Source organism: Pituophis catenifer, unplaced genomic scaffold (genome assembly GCF_029215685.1).
Source record: "Pituophis catenifer annectens isolate HBS135680 unplaced genomic scaffold, rPitCat1.0.hap2 SCAF_3, whole genome shotgun sequence".
Lineage (NCBI taxonomy): Eukaryota > Metazoa > Chordata > Lepidosauria > Squamata > Colubridae > Pituophis > Pituophis catenifer.
In genome coordinates, this window is record NW_027256883.1 from 195,589,103 (window position 1) to 195,608,263 (window position 19,161).

General features: G+C 38.0%; 2 protein-coding genes across 2 annotated transcripts; one reads left to right on the plus strand and one right to left on the minus strand.

Moving 5' to 3' along the window:
* Positions 1-417: 417 nt before the first annotated feature.
* DPM1 (dolichyl-phosphate mannosyltransferase subunit 1, catalytic) lies at positions 418-9,895 on the minus strand. The gene is made up of 9 exons (XM_070941758.1): positions 9,758-9,895; positions 8,587-8,686; positions 7,791-7,824; positions 6,562-6,638; positions 5,843-5,868; positions 4,670-4,765; positions 4,065-4,133; positions 3,700-3,814; positions 418-1,205 (listed from the first exon to the last, which is right to left on the minus strand). The coding sequence occupies exons 1-9, from the start codon at positions 9,859-9,861 to the stop codon at positions 1,101-1,103; spliced, it is 726 nt and encodes a 241-aa protein (XP_070797859.1). The 5' UTR covers positions 9,862-9,895; the 3' UTR covers positions 418-1,100.
* A 53-nt stretch (positions 9,896-9,948) lies between these two features.
* Positions 9,949-12,297, plus strand: MOCS3 (molybdenum cofactor synthesis 3). The gene has a single exon (XM_070941757.1). The coding sequence runs from the start codon at positions 10,031-10,033 to the stop codon at positions 11,339-11,341; it is 1,311 nt and encodes a 436-aa protein (XP_070797858.1). The 5' UTR covers positions 9,949-10,030; the 3' UTR covers positions 11,342-12,297.
* Positions 12,298-19,161: the final 6,864 nt, after the last annotated feature.

Sequence of the window (19,161 nt, forward strand, 5' to 3'; positions counted from 1 at the left end):
GTTTTATCACAAGCAATTTTATCATGACTTGTCATGATTTCATTGATGATCCTAACTTCTAGCAAAGAGAGGTATTTCCTTCTTTGCACTATGCATAATTTTATAGATTTAGATTGTCCATTTCATTTTGTAAAATAAAAAAATCCCACTATTCTCTCTTTTTTGCATATGAAAGATGTGGTACTTCAATCATTTTAGGTACTTCTTTTACTTGTTTTTCCCTCCAGTTTTTACAGAATGAGTAGAATATTTTTTAAAAAATTAAAACTAATGACTGAAAACCCCTTCCCCCAAAACTGGTATTTGTAATAAGGATTTATATTTTATTTATTCATTTGAATTGCAAATAGTGCCTAAGCACAAAACTATATTCCATAATAATTACAACTAAAGATTGGAATGTAAATTTTTATCCCCCCCCCCCCCCGTCTGCAGTTGGAATGTGTTAATATCATTTTCTGAATGTAGTGTATGCAAATGTACAGTCAGAAAGGTATCATTGTACTAGTCCTATTCATTGCTTCATGACCTGCAATATGTAAATGTATCTTTCCAGAAATCCATATATTATTATTTCCAGATAATTACCTGTAGTTCATTTAAAATGCAAACACTTTATAAAAATTAAAAGTGGTGAAGAAAGTTAAAACTTTAGCTTTTACATTCTCAGATACCAAGTACAGGTACCCCCCAATTTATGACCAAAGTTGGGATTAGAACTCCTGCTGCTAAGTGAGGCAGTTGTTAGAGTGTTATTCCCAATTTGGTCCTTACGTGAATCATGTGGTTGTTAAAACAAATCTGGCTTCCCCATTAATGTTGCTTGTCAGAAGTCAGTTGGGCAGATCCAAAGTCGATCATGTGACCCCAGGCTGGTACTGTCATAAATACATGCCAATTATCAAGTATCCAAATTTTGAACATGTGACTGCTCTGACATCATAAGTGTGACATAAGTAACTTTTTCAGCGCTGTGATAACCTCAAATAGAAGAGACCTTTAAATTTTGTTCTCTAAAGCCATAGTGAATTTCTGTCACAGTCCAATATAAAGTATTCAGTCAAACTATAGAAATACTGGCACAGTACTGAATCTCTTTATTATGTAGTGGCAAATAGAGTCAACAATCCTTTCAGAAAGGAAACTATTTCATTGCCTCCTAGCTTAGATTCTCCGTAGACTCGATCCACAAATGATATAGGAACCTATTAAATGAAAAAATAATGAAATTATTTCAGTTATAAGAACCAATAAAAAGATAAACAGGAACACTTCACCACAAGATTCAGTATTTATCTACCAACATGTAACGGAATGTGATTTGATGCAGAGTATGAAGTGATAGTTGTCTCACATTTAAATATGCTCAGGGAACATTTTTTACAAAATCATTCTTGCAAAACAGCCTACCCAGAGCCTGAATATGAAGATGGCATGCACTAGAGGTCTCAAAAGAAACACCATATTCGGGACTTTCTTTCTCTCTCCGATTATGATCTTTCAAACACTGCCAACAACTCTTCGTTTACTCAAGTTGCAAATCATTTAATTTTGATAGTTGTTTCGCTATAATCTGTACTGCTTGTTTTAGTGCTATTTTATGATGTGGTATAATTCTAATCTTTTAAATAAATTAGACAAAATAACCAGGTTCCTTTTAAATCTACTAAAGTATCTGTATCTTCCTTATGTTGAAATGAAATCCATTATTGTTGCTACAATACAGAATATTAACCTTTGCACTTTTTAAAGGTACTCAGTATATATATTACTGAATACAGTATCCATGTGCATAATAGAACAAAGATATACATTTTAGTGTTATGGCGGCTAGTGTATCTATCTTAAAGAAGTATAGATTCCCAATTTAGTGGTAAATTCATATAACCTTCTGAAAATTACTCTTTTTCTGATTTTTGCAGAACAAGGTCGTATAATGTCTCAAAGGGCCAAAAGGAACTGTAAAACATTCTTACTCTCAAGAGATATTGACTTGCATTGCTTTCTTTTTATAGCAAATATCTGAAGTAATGCTTTTGTGAAATTACACATGGTTTCAATTCACTAACTGTTCATTAAATATAGACAACACAGTTTTTGTAATATTTTAAACTACAGCTTATTTTTAGTATAGCAAAACAAGAATGGTAACATTTCAGCATGATATATGTTAAAATTCTCCAAAGCACAAATTTAGGCTTTGGAATTCACAGGAAAATCCAATTAGGAATTTTCAGTAAGTATACTCCACTAGAAATCAACTGGCAAACAGAAACGGAGAAAAAATTCCTACACCCAAATTTTTCTGCCAAATATATATTATATTTCTCTGCATATTTCTTTTTGGCAGTGGAAATTCCGATGAAGACTGCTTTGTAAATCTTGTTGACATACAGCAGACATTGGCATAAATTCATGAACAAACATGGCTAAAGGATTCAAGAATTCCAGGGGCATATCTCAAATTGGAATGAAAGGTATAGATTTTTTACACTAAATAGGATACCCAGACATTGCTAATTTAAGATAATCTACAACTAGCAAAGTAATCTACAATATGTAATGCAGATGAAGCCCCAGGATACTAAACATCTTGATGGACTTCAGCCAGCTGGGCAGAAGTAAATAAGGAACTGTGTTTCACTGCTAGTTATGGGGCAAATCAGAGAACCAAAAACTCCTTCTCAGAACAATTTTTTACCCTTTCCCAAACTGGTAAAAAATCTGGCTGTTTTAAAAAGTAAGCTTTATTGTATTTGCACTCTACATTGCTAAGTCTAACAAATGCAAAAATGATATACGAATTTTTAATAAATAAAAAATAGTTTCTCTATAGAAGCAGTACCAACTTTTGTGACCTGAAACTTGTGTGAAATTTAACAAGTGTTAAAATCTTAGACAAAGATTTATTAGGCGCAATACTAGGCCCTTGGTAATTAAAATATGGGCCCTTAGAAATTATGCTACTTTTAATTTACCATGGCAAAGACATGAATAACTTTCACCTTCACTAGGTGACTAGTAATGAAGCCATCAGACCACATTTACCCTGATGCCGGAATATTAGGGAGGATGTATTACAACTAACTGTAGTAAGCTATGGCTGGGAAGGTGGCATGAGCCACGGTGGTGCAGTGGTGAGAGTGCAGTACTGCAGGCTACTTCTGCTGCCTGCCGGCTGCCTGCAATTTGGCAGTTCGAATCTCATCAGGCTCAAGGTTGACTCAACCTTCCATCCTTCCGAGGTGGGTAAAATGAAGACCCAAATTGTTGGGGGCAATATGCTACTCTGTAAACCACTTAAAGACGGCTGTAAAGCACTGTGAAGTGGTATATAAGTCTAAGTGCTATTAAGCTTCTTTGAATTTAAGTGGATACCTTTCTCATCCCCTGCATCTTTAAATGATAGAAGAAATGTTCACATTGTAACAGCACCTCTTATTTGCTCCTATTTGTCATTGACAGTCAGATTCATCATCTGATTAACTTTGTGATGCTATGGCCAATTAGCAGTTGTGTTTAAAGTACTGGGTAAATCAGTAATTAAGATTTTAGTGTAAGCTACTCAGGCTATATGATTTTATCTGAATCCTCAGTGTTTTTACTTGTCAATCAATTCACTCTAATAGCCAGAAGATAAACTTTGAGCACAAAAATGTAAATGTAATATGTTCTTTATGCTTTAGATTTTTAGCATACCTCTCCAATAGAATAACCCAATTGTCTGGCCCGGACAATCATTTCCATTTGGAAAACGTATCCTTTTGAAACACATTTCTCCATCAGTTTTTGTAGAACCTCTTTTCTATATAACCTGAAATTTAGCACACATAAAATGAAAATGTTTACAATAGCTGAGTTATAGGTACACACATTTTCAAGTAATAACTAAGTAGTAAAAAAAGAATAAATAATAGCAATAACCTATATGCAGGTGCCTCCCAGATGTTATCTAACAGTTTTGCAAGTTCAGTAGATCTCTTTTATCAATCTCAGATGGTCCATTATCCTGAAGCATTCTTGCTCATCATGAATTGTTACGTGCCATTTGGAAACTAGCTTACCTGAAGCTTCCTGTTAAGTCTGATGCACCTGGCCGTAAAAGAACTTGAGTTAAAAAGTTGGCACCTCGGCTGCAAAGAAAGAAACAATGTTTTAATATGCAAATCAGAATTTTAAAACAAACAATTAACCCATGTTTTAAAGATGTTTCATTAAAGGATCAGAGTAATTTACATTAACAAAATATTTTTAAGCACAACTTTGTGGGATCCCTGAAATATAAGGCCCAATGCTAGTTCAATGTTTTGTTTCTTCCAAAATCATTATTTCCTGCAATTAGTATATTAGTATTTTGAGATAAGATGTCTCCAATCTGGATATAATATTGAGCTGAGTTTTCAAGAATGTTTTAAGAACGTGGTGTTCAGTTTCAGAATATCTCATGTGGAGAATATGTTTATGAAATAAAATTAGATAAAAAGATATGTAAGATGTGTAGCTGGGCTGGATAGAAATAAGAATTTTTTTTTCAGTGTTCTCAGAATTAAAGAAATCTTTTTAGAATCTGAGTCTGGCAACTCTCTCAGAAACAATTCAGAGAAAAAAAATGGACAGTTTCATGAGGTGCTTTTTGCTAGTGATACAGGGCTATAGATGAAACACTGACCTGATCAATTTTCGTTTTAGATCCCATCCATGCACACCTCCATTTCCTTTATATCGAGTCCCAGACACAATATCAAAATTTCCTTCTTTCTGTTTTCTACAGAAATAATAAATGGTGAGAGAAAAGAAAGTGTTTTTTTTTTCTGAATTACAAATTCACATATTTAGTATAGCAGTAATCCAGAAACAGATAAATACACCAATGATATTAAAATTGTTAATGTGCAATACAAAAATAAAACAAACTAAAAATTAATACTTTTTCATCTTCAAAGTATGGTTAGAGCTAGAGAATAAAACTATGACATACTTTGAGCAATCCAGATATTTGATAAGCAATTTAAATGAGCACAAAGTAAATAAATAGCAGAAATCTACAAGCAAATACACAGAATATTAGGGAATTATGTTTGTAAATAATGTTATTTTTATTATGACCTATTTATCAAACTAGCTCAGGTATGGTATGCCACCTCATACTCCATAATTAAGAGATTACAGTAGTGTGTAGATTGAGATATTACACATTGACACATTTTTCCTTTGACTATTTCATCAGCTGTGGTGGCCTGTGGTAGCCAAAAATCCAAAGGAATGGCAGCACCTTTTCTGAGGAACCATTTTATTGAAAGGCCAAAGTTTTGATGAACTATAATTCACTTCATCAGATGTATGGCATAGTTAAATTGATGTAGGATTTGAAAAAGGATATGCAGTAGGTGAGGAGAGAACAAGCAGTTACACACATGTAGATTACATGTGAATCACTTTACAAGAACCTTGCCAATTATATAACACATTAAAGTGACATGAACATAGTAAACTATAACAACAAATAAGAAACAGAAGAAACAATGTATTTTCAAAATTCCTAGTATTCCAACTGGTCTAAAGTGTCTGTGAATCTTCCTTACATTTTTGAAACAAATGACTTATTCTCAAAACTCTCTCATGAAAAAGTTCAGCCAAAATTTCTGAATGGGAAATAATACATTATATTATGTTGAAAAGCTATGCAACACAACTGCATTATCTTCTACAGTGCAGTTTTGTAACAGCATAGTGTATATTTCCTCTGGTATTCAATCTTATTGTCCATCCCTACCAAAAATAAACACCACAAAGGAGTAATAAACTATAAGGCCTGTCTTTAAATATTAAAAATGCTACTCACTTGATAAACTCTGGAATGAATTTGGGCTGCAAGGAGGAAAAAAAAAAGAAAAGTATGAGGAAAAGCAATAAAAACAAAAATAATTAATAAAATAAATGAATTTTTTAGAACATAATAAAAACTGCCAATACGTAATAAATGCTAGGATTGAGGAAAAACAATCAGAAAAAAATAGAAAATACTGGGATTTGCAGATTGTAGTTGAACACCTATGGAACAAGAAATCCCTTGTTATTAATTGTGATTGGAGTCCTCAAAGTAATACCTACCTAAACAACTTCCTTGATATCTGGAAATACTAAATTTTCTAGGCCTAAACACCCTAATTTTGAAAACAAAAACAGAAACAACTGCTTGGATCTCCCTATATTCTTAGATGCCACTTTAATCATTCTTGGGAATTTTAAGTTTCCACCTGTCTTAGATGGTGACTCTAACTGTAGATTACCCATGCATAATAATAATTTATTAAATTTATATGCCACCTAATTCCCAGCGATTCTGAATAGTTTACAATTCTAAAACATTTAAAAACAAATAAAAATAAAGAAAATAAACCCATAGTGAACAAAAAGGAAGAAAGAGCCATCAGTTGTCCTTTCCAAAGGCTTGAGGAAAGAGCCAGATCTTTAAAGCACTTCAAAATACAGAAGGGTAGATAATCAAGGCGAATGAAATAAAGAAAATGTTTAAGAAGAAAAAACAGAGAGCAAACTTACATGGTGTGAGAGATCAGCATCCATAATAATAATGAAGTTTCCTGTGGCATGTTTCATTCCATGAATGTAAGCAGTTCCTGATATAAACAATATAAAAGCCATGACTCCCCTCTCTTTTAACAATCATGTACATGCAGGGTGGATAAAAATCAATGATTTTTTTAAAAAAATAAAAAAAAAACAGATTTGTTTGATTTAAATCAATTTTTTTGATTTAAATCGGATTTTTTTTTATTTTTATCAAATTTATTTTAATAAAAAACTTGGGGTAAAAATCTATCGTAAGATAGTTTTCTATTTAAAATACATAAATAATTTAGTTTATTCAGCATGAAATGGAGCTTAGTTATGTAGCATGAGGCTGTATATTCTGCAACACTGGGACTATCGATGAGTCAACAATGGGTCAAAGGAGTAGCAGAGATGACAGTTGCTCTTTAAAAATTATGATTTAAATCGAGTTGATTTAAATCAAGCCTTTTTACTAGTGATTTAAATCATGATTTAAATCAACTCGATTTAAATCAAATCCACCCTGTGTACATGAATAAAAATGTTTCTGACGTCAAATAATCTCATTTCTATGTATCAAATATGATAGTTTCTTCGCATCCCATACAATCTGAAAAGAGCTGGGTCCCATTGATTAAACAGCTTGGTAGGGGCCTTGTCTATCTTGGGCATCTGCCGTCTGGAACATCCTCCCATCAGATTCATATAGTTCCAATCCTAGTCCAGTAAGAACAAATGGTAGACCTCTTGTGGAAAATTTTGTTTTTGTGTATAGACTTTTTTAAATGAAACATTCTGTCTTTATTTTTGTTGTAAGCCAGCCAGCTCTTACAAAGGGGGGGGGGGGGGAGGTGGAGAGCTATGAACACAATAAAAATATATATTAAAAAATTCCACTATGTAAGAATCCCATTATGCCTATCTTCTGTTTATATATCTACAAAATTAACACTTGCTACTTTTCATGTGACTGTTAATTTCTTACATGACACAGTCATTAATTCTGAGTAGCAACATAACTAATTTTGTACGTTGCCAAATGAGTGTGTATACTGTCCGCTTTTCTGGTTCTCAAAAAACAATGCAATTAGCAGCAAAATTAGATTCTGATTTAAATTCAGTTTTGAAAAATAAAAATATAATTGACTGAAGTTAATGTACGGTGGTCTCAATAAATTGATACAATATTGTTAATCATCTCATTACTGACTACTTACCCAATCCAAGTTTCTTTGCTCTGGGTCTCAACAGCTGTAAAGTATAAGTACACACACAAAAGATGAACCATACTAAGCTCTGACTAACGATCATGTACTTCCAATAAAATTTCATTATTGCTCTTTTGCTCTTCTTCAAACAGAACAACTATATTCATAAGGTAAAATTTTGACATTGCATAAATGGATTTTAGTCTGTATTTCCCTCACATTGCTGTAATTTACCTAGACTAAACCTAGTATTTCCCCACATATTTTATGTGATTCCCTGAATTTAGAATGTATAAGAAATACTTTTACCTTAACCTTATAATAATAATAATCTCTCTGTATTTAAATATAGGTGGATTTATATGTAGGACTAGTTGTCTTCCCCTCCCAGTTCCTGCAAGTGAAGTACTTATTCCAAAGGAGTGTCCCAATAATAACCATGACATACGGAATCAATAAGTAATCTTCAATTTATGACCATAATTGAGTTAGAATTATGATCATTAAGTAGTGCTGGTCATTAAGCAGGTTATCCTGTGACTGCCTGATTTTACAACATTTTTGTGGCAGCGAACACAGTGAATATAATGGTCATTAAGTGAACAGTACACTAGTTAAGCAAACCCATTGCCTACCAGGGATGTTTTGTTTTTTTTACCAGAAACTGGAGGTAATTGAGGGATGACAAGCTATTTTCAATTAGCTAAATGATTTCAAAGTGAATTCCATTTCTCTATGCTAACAATTTGAAACACTTTGATAATAATAGTATGGCAGCTAAGACAGGGGGAAAAAAGTAACTTACAATTTTGTCTGATCCATAAATCTTTATTAACTGGTCAGCAACTTCCTGCGTCCCATCTGGGCTTCCATCATCTATAATTACAATTTCGAACTCATTCCCACTGAAAAAAGAATTATTTGGTAAAGTCAGGTCCAAAACGGAGCCAATTTCTAAAGGTGGAAAGGGAGAAGAATCTCCAATGGTTTCCCATTAAAAGCAAAGTATAGTCATTAATCCTATTACATTTATTTGGAAAGTCACATTTACCGTAACATATTGTTTAATACCATGTTTTTCTTGGCAACAGTGTAATGACAACAGTACTGGGCTTGGACTCAAGGCCCTCGGCTCCAAGCCCCCCCCCCAAAAAAAACCCCCAACAGCTCCCAGGAAGACCTAAGGTCAGATACAAAGGCCTCGCAGGGGCTGCTGTTCGGATGAGGCCGGGCGCCTTCCGCATTCAGCTGGCAGAGAAACGGAGGGAGAGTTGCAGTCAATCAATCCAGCCCAAGTCAGGAAAACCGCCAGGAAATATCAATCCAATCGAATTCTTTATTGGCCACGTGTGATTGGACACACAAGGAATTTGTCTTAGGTGTATAATATGCTCTCAGCGTACATAAGGAGAATAAAATACATTCACTGAGAATAAAAAGATACAAGACTTAGTGATAGTCAAGGTTATTAATCAGCTATCAAATCATACTAGGAAACAAATAAAAACAATATAATTGAAAGACAAGCAACATGGGTATAGCTATTAGAAAGAGAAGATTAATAATAATAGTAATGCAGACTTAGTGAATAGTTTGACAGTGTTGAGGGAATTGTTTGTTCAGCAGAGTGAAGGCGTTTTGGAAAAAAACTGTCCTTGTGTCTAGTTGTTTTGTTGTGCGATGCTCTATAGCAGAGGTCTCAAACTTGGCAGCTTTAAGACTTGTGGACTTCAACTCCCAGAATTCTCCAGCCAGCTATGCTGGTTGAAGAATTCTGGGAGTTGAAGTCCACAAGTCTTAAAGCTGCCAAGTTTGAAGACCTCTGCTCTATAGGGTCTTGTTGAGGGCAAAAGTTGAAACGATTTATGTCCAGGATGCGAGAGATCGGTAGATATTTTCACAGCCCTCGAGGAGCTGGGAAAACACTTAGCAAAGGCTACCCCCTCCCCCAGGCCGCCACTCCCGCCGTTAGTCACCTCTCCTCGAAGCTCTTCACCAGCAGCCAGACCACCAGGGGAAGATTCTCGCGCTCGTTGTAGGTGGGCAGCAGCACCGAGTACTTGCGGGCCGCGGTCGCCATGACGGAGCGCGCGCACGCGCTTCAACCCGCCCACCGCGCCTGCGCGTAACTGCAGCGGCCAGTGGGCGGGGAAGAGTGGGGGGAAAGGAGCGTGTCCCCGGCGCGTGTCTCTCGGAGTCGGAAGCGGAAGGAACGCTCGGGGTCTGTCTGCCGCTTGAAAGCTGCGGCGATGGAAGCCGAGAAGGCCGCTCGGCTTTCCCGCGAGGAAGACTCGGCGGATGACGGAGGCGACTTGAAGGATCCTTCCGCTCCCCGGGCGGGGCTGAGCCGGCTGGATATCCAGCGTTACTCGCGTCAATTGGTGCTGCCGGAGCTGGGCGTGCGGGGGCAGCTGCGGCTTTCCTCGTGCGGGGTGCTGGTGGTGGGCTGCGGAGGGCTGGGCTGCCCGCTGGCGCAGTACCTGGCCGCTGCGGGCGTGGGGCGCCTGGGGCTGGTGGACCACGACGTGGTGGAGCTGAACAACCTGCACAGGCAGGTGCTGCACCGGGAGAGCCGCCTGGGCCGTTCCAAAGCACACTCGGCGGCCGCCGCGCTGAAAGAGCTGAATTCCGCCGGGCGGTACGAGCCTTACGAGCTGGCGCTCAGCCCCGCCACCGCCTTGGATCTGATCCGGACTTACGACATAGTGGCCGACTGCTCCGACAACGTGCCCACTCGCTATCTGGTCAACGACGCCTGTGTGCTGGCTGGCAAGCCCTTGGTGTCGGCCAGCGCCTTGCGCTTGGAAGGCCAGTTGGCTGTGTACAACTTCCAGGGGGGACCCTGCTATCGGTGCCTCTTCCCCAAGCCCCCTCCTCCTGAGACGGTCACCAACTGCGCCGACGGTGGGGTCTTAGGCGTGGTGCCCGGCATCCTCGGCTCCCTCCAGGCTTTGGAGGTGCTCAAGATTGCGTCGGGGATGGGATCCTCCTTCAGTCGGTCGATGCTGCTCTTCGATGCCCTTGAAGGACGGTTTCGCCACATCAAGCTCAGGCCCAGGGATCCCAAATGCGCTGTGTGTGGGGACCGGCCTTCCCTGACGACCCTGCAGGATTATGAAACTTTCTGTGGGTCTTCGGCCACCGATAAGTGTCAGACGTTGCGCTTATTGTCCAGCGAAGAGAGGATTTCTGTAGAGGAATACAAGAAGATTCTAGACAACCAGGTGGCTCATGTACTGGTGGATGTACGTCCCCAAGTAGAAGTGGAGATTTGTGGCTTGCCCAGATCCTTCCAGGTGCCTTTAAATAAACTAGAAAGAAAAGGTGAAGAATGTTTGAAGTCTTTGTACCGGAAGATACACGAAGAAAAACAGAGGACTGATGGCACTGTGGCTTTTCCAGTTTATGTTGTCTGTAAATTAGGAAATGACTCCCAGAAAGCTGTGAGAATATTGCAGGAACTGCTTTGTGATGAATTGGGATTAATTTCAGTTAAGGATATCAAAGGAGGACTCATGGCATGGGCTGACAAAATTGACCAAGATTTTCCTCAGTATTAGTGTTTTTTAATAGCAATAATAATGAAAATTCATTGGTTTTGCTTGGTTTTTGAAAAGGGATTTATTTTTATAACAAGGTAATATGTTTATATCTTATATCTTCATTTGGTTATCTGTGGAAATTTCATTTAGTTCTTTAAATAAATACTTTTTTCAAAGTATTCCTCAGAGTCCTAGGTTCCACAAGAATTTAAGAGATTAAGAGGGAAAAAATGGTTGATTTGGATATAGCCAGGGTCATCTATTGAAGAAAAGGCAGGACTTGTACTGCAAAAATGCAGTACAGCTGCTATTTTATTGCAATGAGTTCCAGGAAAATTTTTAAAATATGTTCTATGGCCTGAAAAAGTTTAGAATTCTTGCTTCAAATAAGTCACCCAAAGCAAGTTACATATTTGGGGTGGGAGAGAAAATAATCCTCTCTGTAAAGAGAAAGGCATATGAAAGAGGAAAAAAAAGTTGTGGATTGGTTCTTCAAGTTCTTAAATAATGAACAAATGAATGCAATACATAACTAAAGGGAAAGCTGGATGGAATGATTGTTTTACATTTCATTTCCCTCTTGTAGCTTGACCAGTAATTATATTGTGCTATAATAAAACCATACAAAAGATAAATTTGTATAAATGCATTTTCCAATATTCCCAGGACCAAATACTGCTGATGTAATTGTATCCTTCCTTGAATTCCTGTTGAATCCAAAGGTACCCTTCTGTGTCTTTTAATATTGTCACTTTATATTATAAAATTATACCATAACTTTCATTAGCACATTAGGTTATAGTCCTTGAGTACTTCCTTTTTTAATTTTTTTTTTAAAAAACTGCATTGACACTTGTCAAATGTTTGTGGAAAAATAATCATTTTGTGGAGGGGAAAGGGAACATTATTCTCTGTTGTCCTGAGCTTGTTGGAAAAAAGGTGGTGGATAAAACTGATACGTGGTTTTAAAAAAAGTGAACGTCACCAAAAATCGATTTTTTTTTATTTTTATCAAGTTTATTTTAATAAAATGCTTTTGGAGTAAAAATCAATCTAAGGATAGTTTTCTATTTAAGATACATTAATAATTTAGTTTATTCAGCATGAAATGGAGCTTTGTTATGTAGCATGATGCTGTATATTCTGCAATATTGGAATTGTCAGTGAGTCAACCGCAAGTCAGAGGAGGAGCTGCTGCAGGACAGAGATGACAGTTGCTCTCTAAAAATTTTGCTTTAAATTGACTTGATTTAAATCAAATCCACCCTGGTCTTTGCTCCCAAAATGTTCACCAATAGTCACATATCTCATTCACAATGCACCACAAAATAAAAGTAAAGACAGCAGAGGGCCTTGTCCCATTCTCTCTGCTTTTCTAACCCTCTTTATTACAGATTAGTTGCAATTTTATTCACAAAATGTCTTGCATGTAGCTGCTAGATAGCTACATCTATTTTTGGGCAGGAAGGTTATATTCTAATTTAAAATTCTTGATCTCATGATTGTAATTTAAAATATTAATGATTGCAGCTACCAACTGAAGCCTGGTTGAATCCAGGAATTGAAACAATACTTTAAATCCTAGAAAGCTAAAGTAAATCTTTTACTATAAAATTGCTTTGCTTTATTTTCTGTTAGACGACTTTGAAAAGCATGAAAAGAATTTAACTTTTTATTTGATGGTCAATGCAAAACTACACTGAAGGTTGGGGTATTTCACTGTAAACTCTATAAAGAACTGAGGAACTATTGATGGAGAATGACCGTTATTCAGATGTTCAACAGATGCATTCAAGGAGATTGGGATTCTGCTGTTGGTCCCATTCTAGCTACCTACATACCGGTAAATGCTGCAAAAATTTTTTACAACAGTGCTTCCAAATTACCGGTAGTCATGTATGATTCATCCATGTGATTAAGAGAACCTGTGTTTTCAAAAGTTCTGAATGTAGGAGTAGAACATTTGCATATGCACAGTCTTCATGCAAAAAGTATGTGTTGTGACCCCGACTCCCAAGCCTGTCCTAACAGAGGAGGAGGACTCAGAAGGTAATGGGGAGGAACTGACAAGGTCTCCCTCTTCAGGACCCTCCTTTCTGGCAATGCCCCAGGTTCCATCCGAAGGCCAGGAGGAACAGCCTGGGATGTGTCAGGAGGAAGGCATATCGGAGCACCAATTGATAGGGAGCGAGGATGATGAATCCTGGCTTGATCTTAGGCAGCGTCGGAGGGAGAAGTGTGCACAGCAACGGAAGGGGTGTGGGAGGGCCAGAGATTGAGCTGAGTCACGGAGCCACACCTCCCCAGGAATAAAAGTGAGTGGGATTGCTCTTCAGGTTTTGTGACAGACAAAGTTAAACCCTGAAAGTCACATCGTGATCTCTGAAATTTGGCTTGGATATATTTTGGACTGAACATTGACTAAACTCTTGTCTCATGGATAATTTGTTGCTCCTGGAATGGACTGAAGATAAGTCCTCTTCTGCTTTATGGGAATGAAAATGGTCTTGGCAGGCATTTGGCAGTTTGCTGCCAAAACCTTGGTCTGCCAGGAATTCTAATCTGTTTACCTAGTAAAATATTGGCAGGCGTGCTTGGTATTATGTTTGCCTATGTGAGGAAGGGGGACAGAACAGTATAGTAGAAAGACAGAATCAGGAGCACTGGAAAAATCTCTGGTACATTTTGAGCAAGGCAGAATGTCAAAATACAGCTGACATCACTTATTTAGTTTGAATGGCTTGAATGGCTAATTTTATAGTCATTTTAAGAAGTCTTTAAGGAGTTACTAAGAAAGCTAAAATTATTCAACATAGTGTGAGACATAAGAGAGCTAGCAAAAGAAACAGAAAGTGGTTTGTACATTTGAAAAAACAGTAACAATTCTTATCTTTTTTCCTGAGAATATCCTAAGAAAACAATGGATGGATCATCGAACAAAACAATTCAAAGTTCTCACTGAAGACACAAATGACCAGGTTTAAACTATCCTTACTCTTGATACATTATCCAGGGATGTCAAACTGGCAGCTCGCGGGCTGGATGCATCACACAAGCCACGCCCACCCCAGCTCTGCGAAGGGAAAAACGTCACGATAAATCACGTGATGGCAGCATGATGCCATGAGTTTAACACCCGTGCATTCTACAAAGGCCTACCTCTCTGGAGAAAGCTCTAGTGCCTGAAAAGTGTGGAAGAAAAGATAAATAGAGGATAACCAGCAGCAAGGTGGAAATATTGTTAACAGCAGCAATGAAATTACCAGCCTAGGGATAGATCATGGAGAAAATCTGTGGGATTGCTGAGAAATAACAATGACTCAATGGCAGATAATCAATCTTAACGAACTTCCAATTACTGCAGCTTCTTAAAATAAGTCTTAGAAAGTATTCTGTGATATCCTTGGGTCTTTGCTCCCAACACTCAGCATACTTCACATTCCTATGAATCTATTTCAGTTCTGAATAGTAACGAATCTCCAATTACCGTGACACTTTTCTTTGTTCTTAAAAGATGATACCTACTTTGGCTTGGAGCTTTATGTATCATTTGTCTTTTCTCCCATTCTGCAGCGTCTCGCTCACAGTATGCTGCATCTGCAGGACTGCAGGACGTTTCTGAATTCTAGTGCAGAATTTCTTCTGGACGTTACTGTCATCCACTGGGTTTATTGTTCTCTTTAATTCTCTCCCGTTAGAGAGAGATGCTTCAATTGGCAATTTCTGTTGCAAATCTAATGTCATATATTTCTTTTGAAAAATAGTAAATTCACTTTATATCTGGGTTTGGTAAATACCCCTGTGTGGAATGAAAATACAAGAACGATCATTGAGCTTTGCCTAAGATTGTATTACAAGATGGCCAATTGCACTTCCCAGTGATTTTTATGGAGCTATTGGCATCCATAATTGCTGATATCAAGTCAGTATCAGCATATGATCAGGCTTAAGTGATAAAATGAGAGTTTCAAAGGGAACGTTTACCCTATCCTGAATAGCCACATTTCTCCAACTTCTGTTTGATTAGCTGGCTATATAATCTCTGGAGCTCAACAGTCTTTCTGATTTATAAGTATCACTGCCCAAGCTAAGCATGTGATCTGGCACTCCCTCTAAACCAGAGGTGTCAAACTCAAGACCCTCAGGCCGGATCTGGCCCACTGGGTGCTTAGATCTGGCCCATGGGGCTGCCCTGGAAACAGTGAAGGACTGGCCCATGGTGTGTCTGCCAGTGAAAACAGAGCTCGGGAGGGCTGTGTGAGGCCCTCCCGAGCTCTGTTTTCACTGGCAGAGGGTTGCAGAAGGCCGTCGCAGCCAAAAACGGAGCTTGCGAGGGCCACACACAGTCCTCCCGAGCTTCATTTTCATTGGAAGAGGGTTGCAGGAGACTGTCACAGTCGAAAATGGAGCTCAGAAGCCCCTTTTCACTGGCAGAGTACTCAGGCTACCACAGGTGCCCCTGACACAAGTGATATTGAGTGGACCACACCCAACCTGGCAACTCCAACCCTGGTCCCCCAAGGTCAAACACAACCCTGATGAGGCTCTCAATGAAATCAAGTTTGACACCCCTGCTCTAAACAGCCTGAAATATTTGCCTACTTTCTCAGGCTTTTAGCAACCAAACCTTACAGTCTTGCAAGATTTCATGAAATTAAAATTATCTTACAATATTCAGGTATTTTATTAAGAATGTTTTGATTTTAATTTAATTGGGCTCCTCAAGTACCATACAGATAACAGGTGGCTTATAGCAGTGGTAAAATGTAAAATTAGTTACTACCAGTTCTGTGGGTGTGGCTTGGCGGCGGCGGCGGGGGGGGGGTAATGTGACTTGGTGGGCGTGGCCAACTTTTAGTTTTTTACTTTTAAAAGCATTTTTCCTACAACCTTAAGAGGTTGCAGAAAAAAAAATGCTTTTAAAAGTCTCTGACGATCCCAGCTGAGCCGCGTGATCATCAGAGGCTTTTTTTTTATTTTTAAAAACATTTTTTTGGCCGAAGAGGTTGTAGAAAAAATGCTTTTAAATGTAAAAAAAAAGCCTCTGATGATCGCGCGGCTCAGCTGGGCATGTGGGGGGGGGCAGGGATTTTTGCTACCGGTTCTCTGAACCACCCGCTGCCATCGCTAGCGGATCAGGCGATCCGGTCCAAACCAGGAGCATTTCACCCCTGGCTTATAGGGATTTAAGGAAGTCACTGAATTAATTTATTTATCAAATTAATGCAGTTGAAAAGCATTTCCCCTTCAACCTTTTTCTTTCAAGTGGAAAGGAAAAAGATCCTTGTCTGATGAAAATACTAGTATGACTTTTGTATAAACAGGTTGTTGAATTGTGGTGTATATAGATTTTTAAAAGATCAAAGTTTTGATTCACCAAGTCAAATCAGATTTTGCTGTTTGCCCTTAGATGAACACAGAGAAAAATGTAGATATTTTTTCTTCCCTGTTTTATGATGTTACAAAAAGTTACATTCACTGGCTCTATATTCACTGGTTCTATAATATCTTGGCATGTGTCATTTCTGGCTTAGATGTTGTCTGGATTGCCAGTTTCTTAATTGAAAAAGCAAAATAAACAACTCAATAGGGGAAGGAATTTATTATAAAAAAGACAGCCAAACATACTTTCTTCTAGTGTGGCAGGTCATATTGTTTTGTTTTTCCACAGGATGCTAAAATAAAATCAATTTTTATTTATGGCTGGTGAAGATTCGTTTTAAATCAAATTTTGGCACACTAAGGTTCAAAATAGATATATCAGTAATATTTTTACTTGTGGACTTCATAAAGCTGTAGCATTTCATTATGGAAATTCATTTACCATGTCAATCTTAACAATGCAGTGATGATCAGCTGATAAATATCCAGGCAATTTATACTGAAAGGTAGCAAAGTAGTGGGTTTGCTTGTAATTAGAACAGTCTACCTAAGCAAGAGTGAATACATAGAGAAACAGAATCTTTTAAATAGATTTATGGATACTGACTACCCATTTTGCAAGATTTTACAACTTTTATAACCTGCAATCTTTAGCTGCAGAAGAAATTGAGATAGTACAAAAATACTCTTAAAGGGACTGTAGATGGCACTGTAAGATACACAGTAAAGAAGTTAATGAAGCTCCAATAGCTGAAAAATAATAGAAGGGGAAAATGCCTACAAGACTGAAATTTCAGGAAGCTGTGCAAGCTTCGTGCTATGTCATGTAATATCTTGTAAGTCTTTAAGAATCTCCCTTTAAAGACAATAAGATAAAGGTAAAGGTTCCCCACACACATATGTGCTAATTGTTCCCGACTCTAGAGGGTGGCACTCATCTCCGTTTCAAAGCCGAAGAGCCAGCGCTGTCCGAAGACGTCTCCATGGTCAAGTGGCCGGCATGATGAAACGCCAAAGGCGCATGGAATGCTGTTACCTTCCCACCAAAGGTGGTCCCTATTTTTCTACTTGCATTTTTTACGTGCTTTTGAACTGCTAGGTTGGCAGAAGCTGGGACAAGTAACGGGAGCTCACCCCATTACGCAGCACTACAGATTCGAACTGCTGAACTGCCAACCTTTCGATCGACAAGCTCAGCATCTTAGCCCCTCAGCCACCGTGTCCCTTAGAGACAATAGTGCTAAGCTAATTATTTATTTTATTACATGTCATTCACATTTAAGGAAGATGTTAATTTAGGTTCTCAATAATTTTATGATAGAGTTAGAGATTCCCAAGTCATCTCTTTCATTGGCATCCTTCAGTCTCAAGAGACTATGGTATCGTGCTCTGGAAAGAGGTCCTAAAACAGCATCTAGTGTGACAATTCAACCAATTCGAGAGTGGCAATCCCTTCCACACTGAGGGCAGTAGATTCCCATGTCATGTAGTGCGAGAGTTTTATGACAGATTGAGAATTTAAAATTGTCCCTCCATTTCTACCCTAACATTGAAACATTATATTCTTGACTTTCTCTGTGTTATGCTAAGTAAGTATCTACAGAAGCCTCTAGACCACAGGTGTCAAACTCACAACTGTCACGTAATGTTTCGCGATTCCCATTCGTGGAGCTAGGATGGGCTTGGCCTGTGCATGATGAATCCAGCCTGTGGGCCACTAGTGTGACACCCCTGCTCTAGTCCCCACTCAAGCCAGGAGATAAAGCAACATTCCATTACTTGTCTCTCAAATTTCTTGCATTTTCTGTATCAGAGAATTATAGCTACATGATTTTTATAATTGTATTGCATAATCCCATTATTAATAGGATTAGTAATATAATATTAATATATAATTAATCCTATCCTATTAATATATCAGGTTGATAATACATCTCCCAGACATTTTGAAGGGCATCTCTAAAAGGGATGATGCTTTAATGAATACTGCTATGGAATCAGGCTGTTGCTTCATAGGGGTCAATTATTTCTTACCGTAACTTTGCATTCATTCTCTGTGCTAATAGTTGTGGATGAAACTACATTTGGACATGCTGACACAATCTGTTATGCAAAAAATAAACCAAAGACATTATGGGTTCTGCAGGTTGTCTAGCTTGGCTTTTGGTTACCTTCACTGTTGCCTTCTTTGTGTGGCATTGACTTGTCCACTACATGTTCTTTGCAAAAAAAACCCCAAAAACAAATGGCAACAGCTGCCCATTACTGAAGAGTTAAGGGAAGAGGGACACACAGACAGTGTGCCCCTTAAGTCTTATGTCCCTTATGTGGTAGATTTGCCTCCCATCTAAGGTCAGAGCAGAACGACTCTAGTGGCTTTTTGAAAGCTAATAAAACAGTCTCCTTGAAATCATATGGAGGAGCACAATGCTTTCTCTGAATTACAATACGTTCCA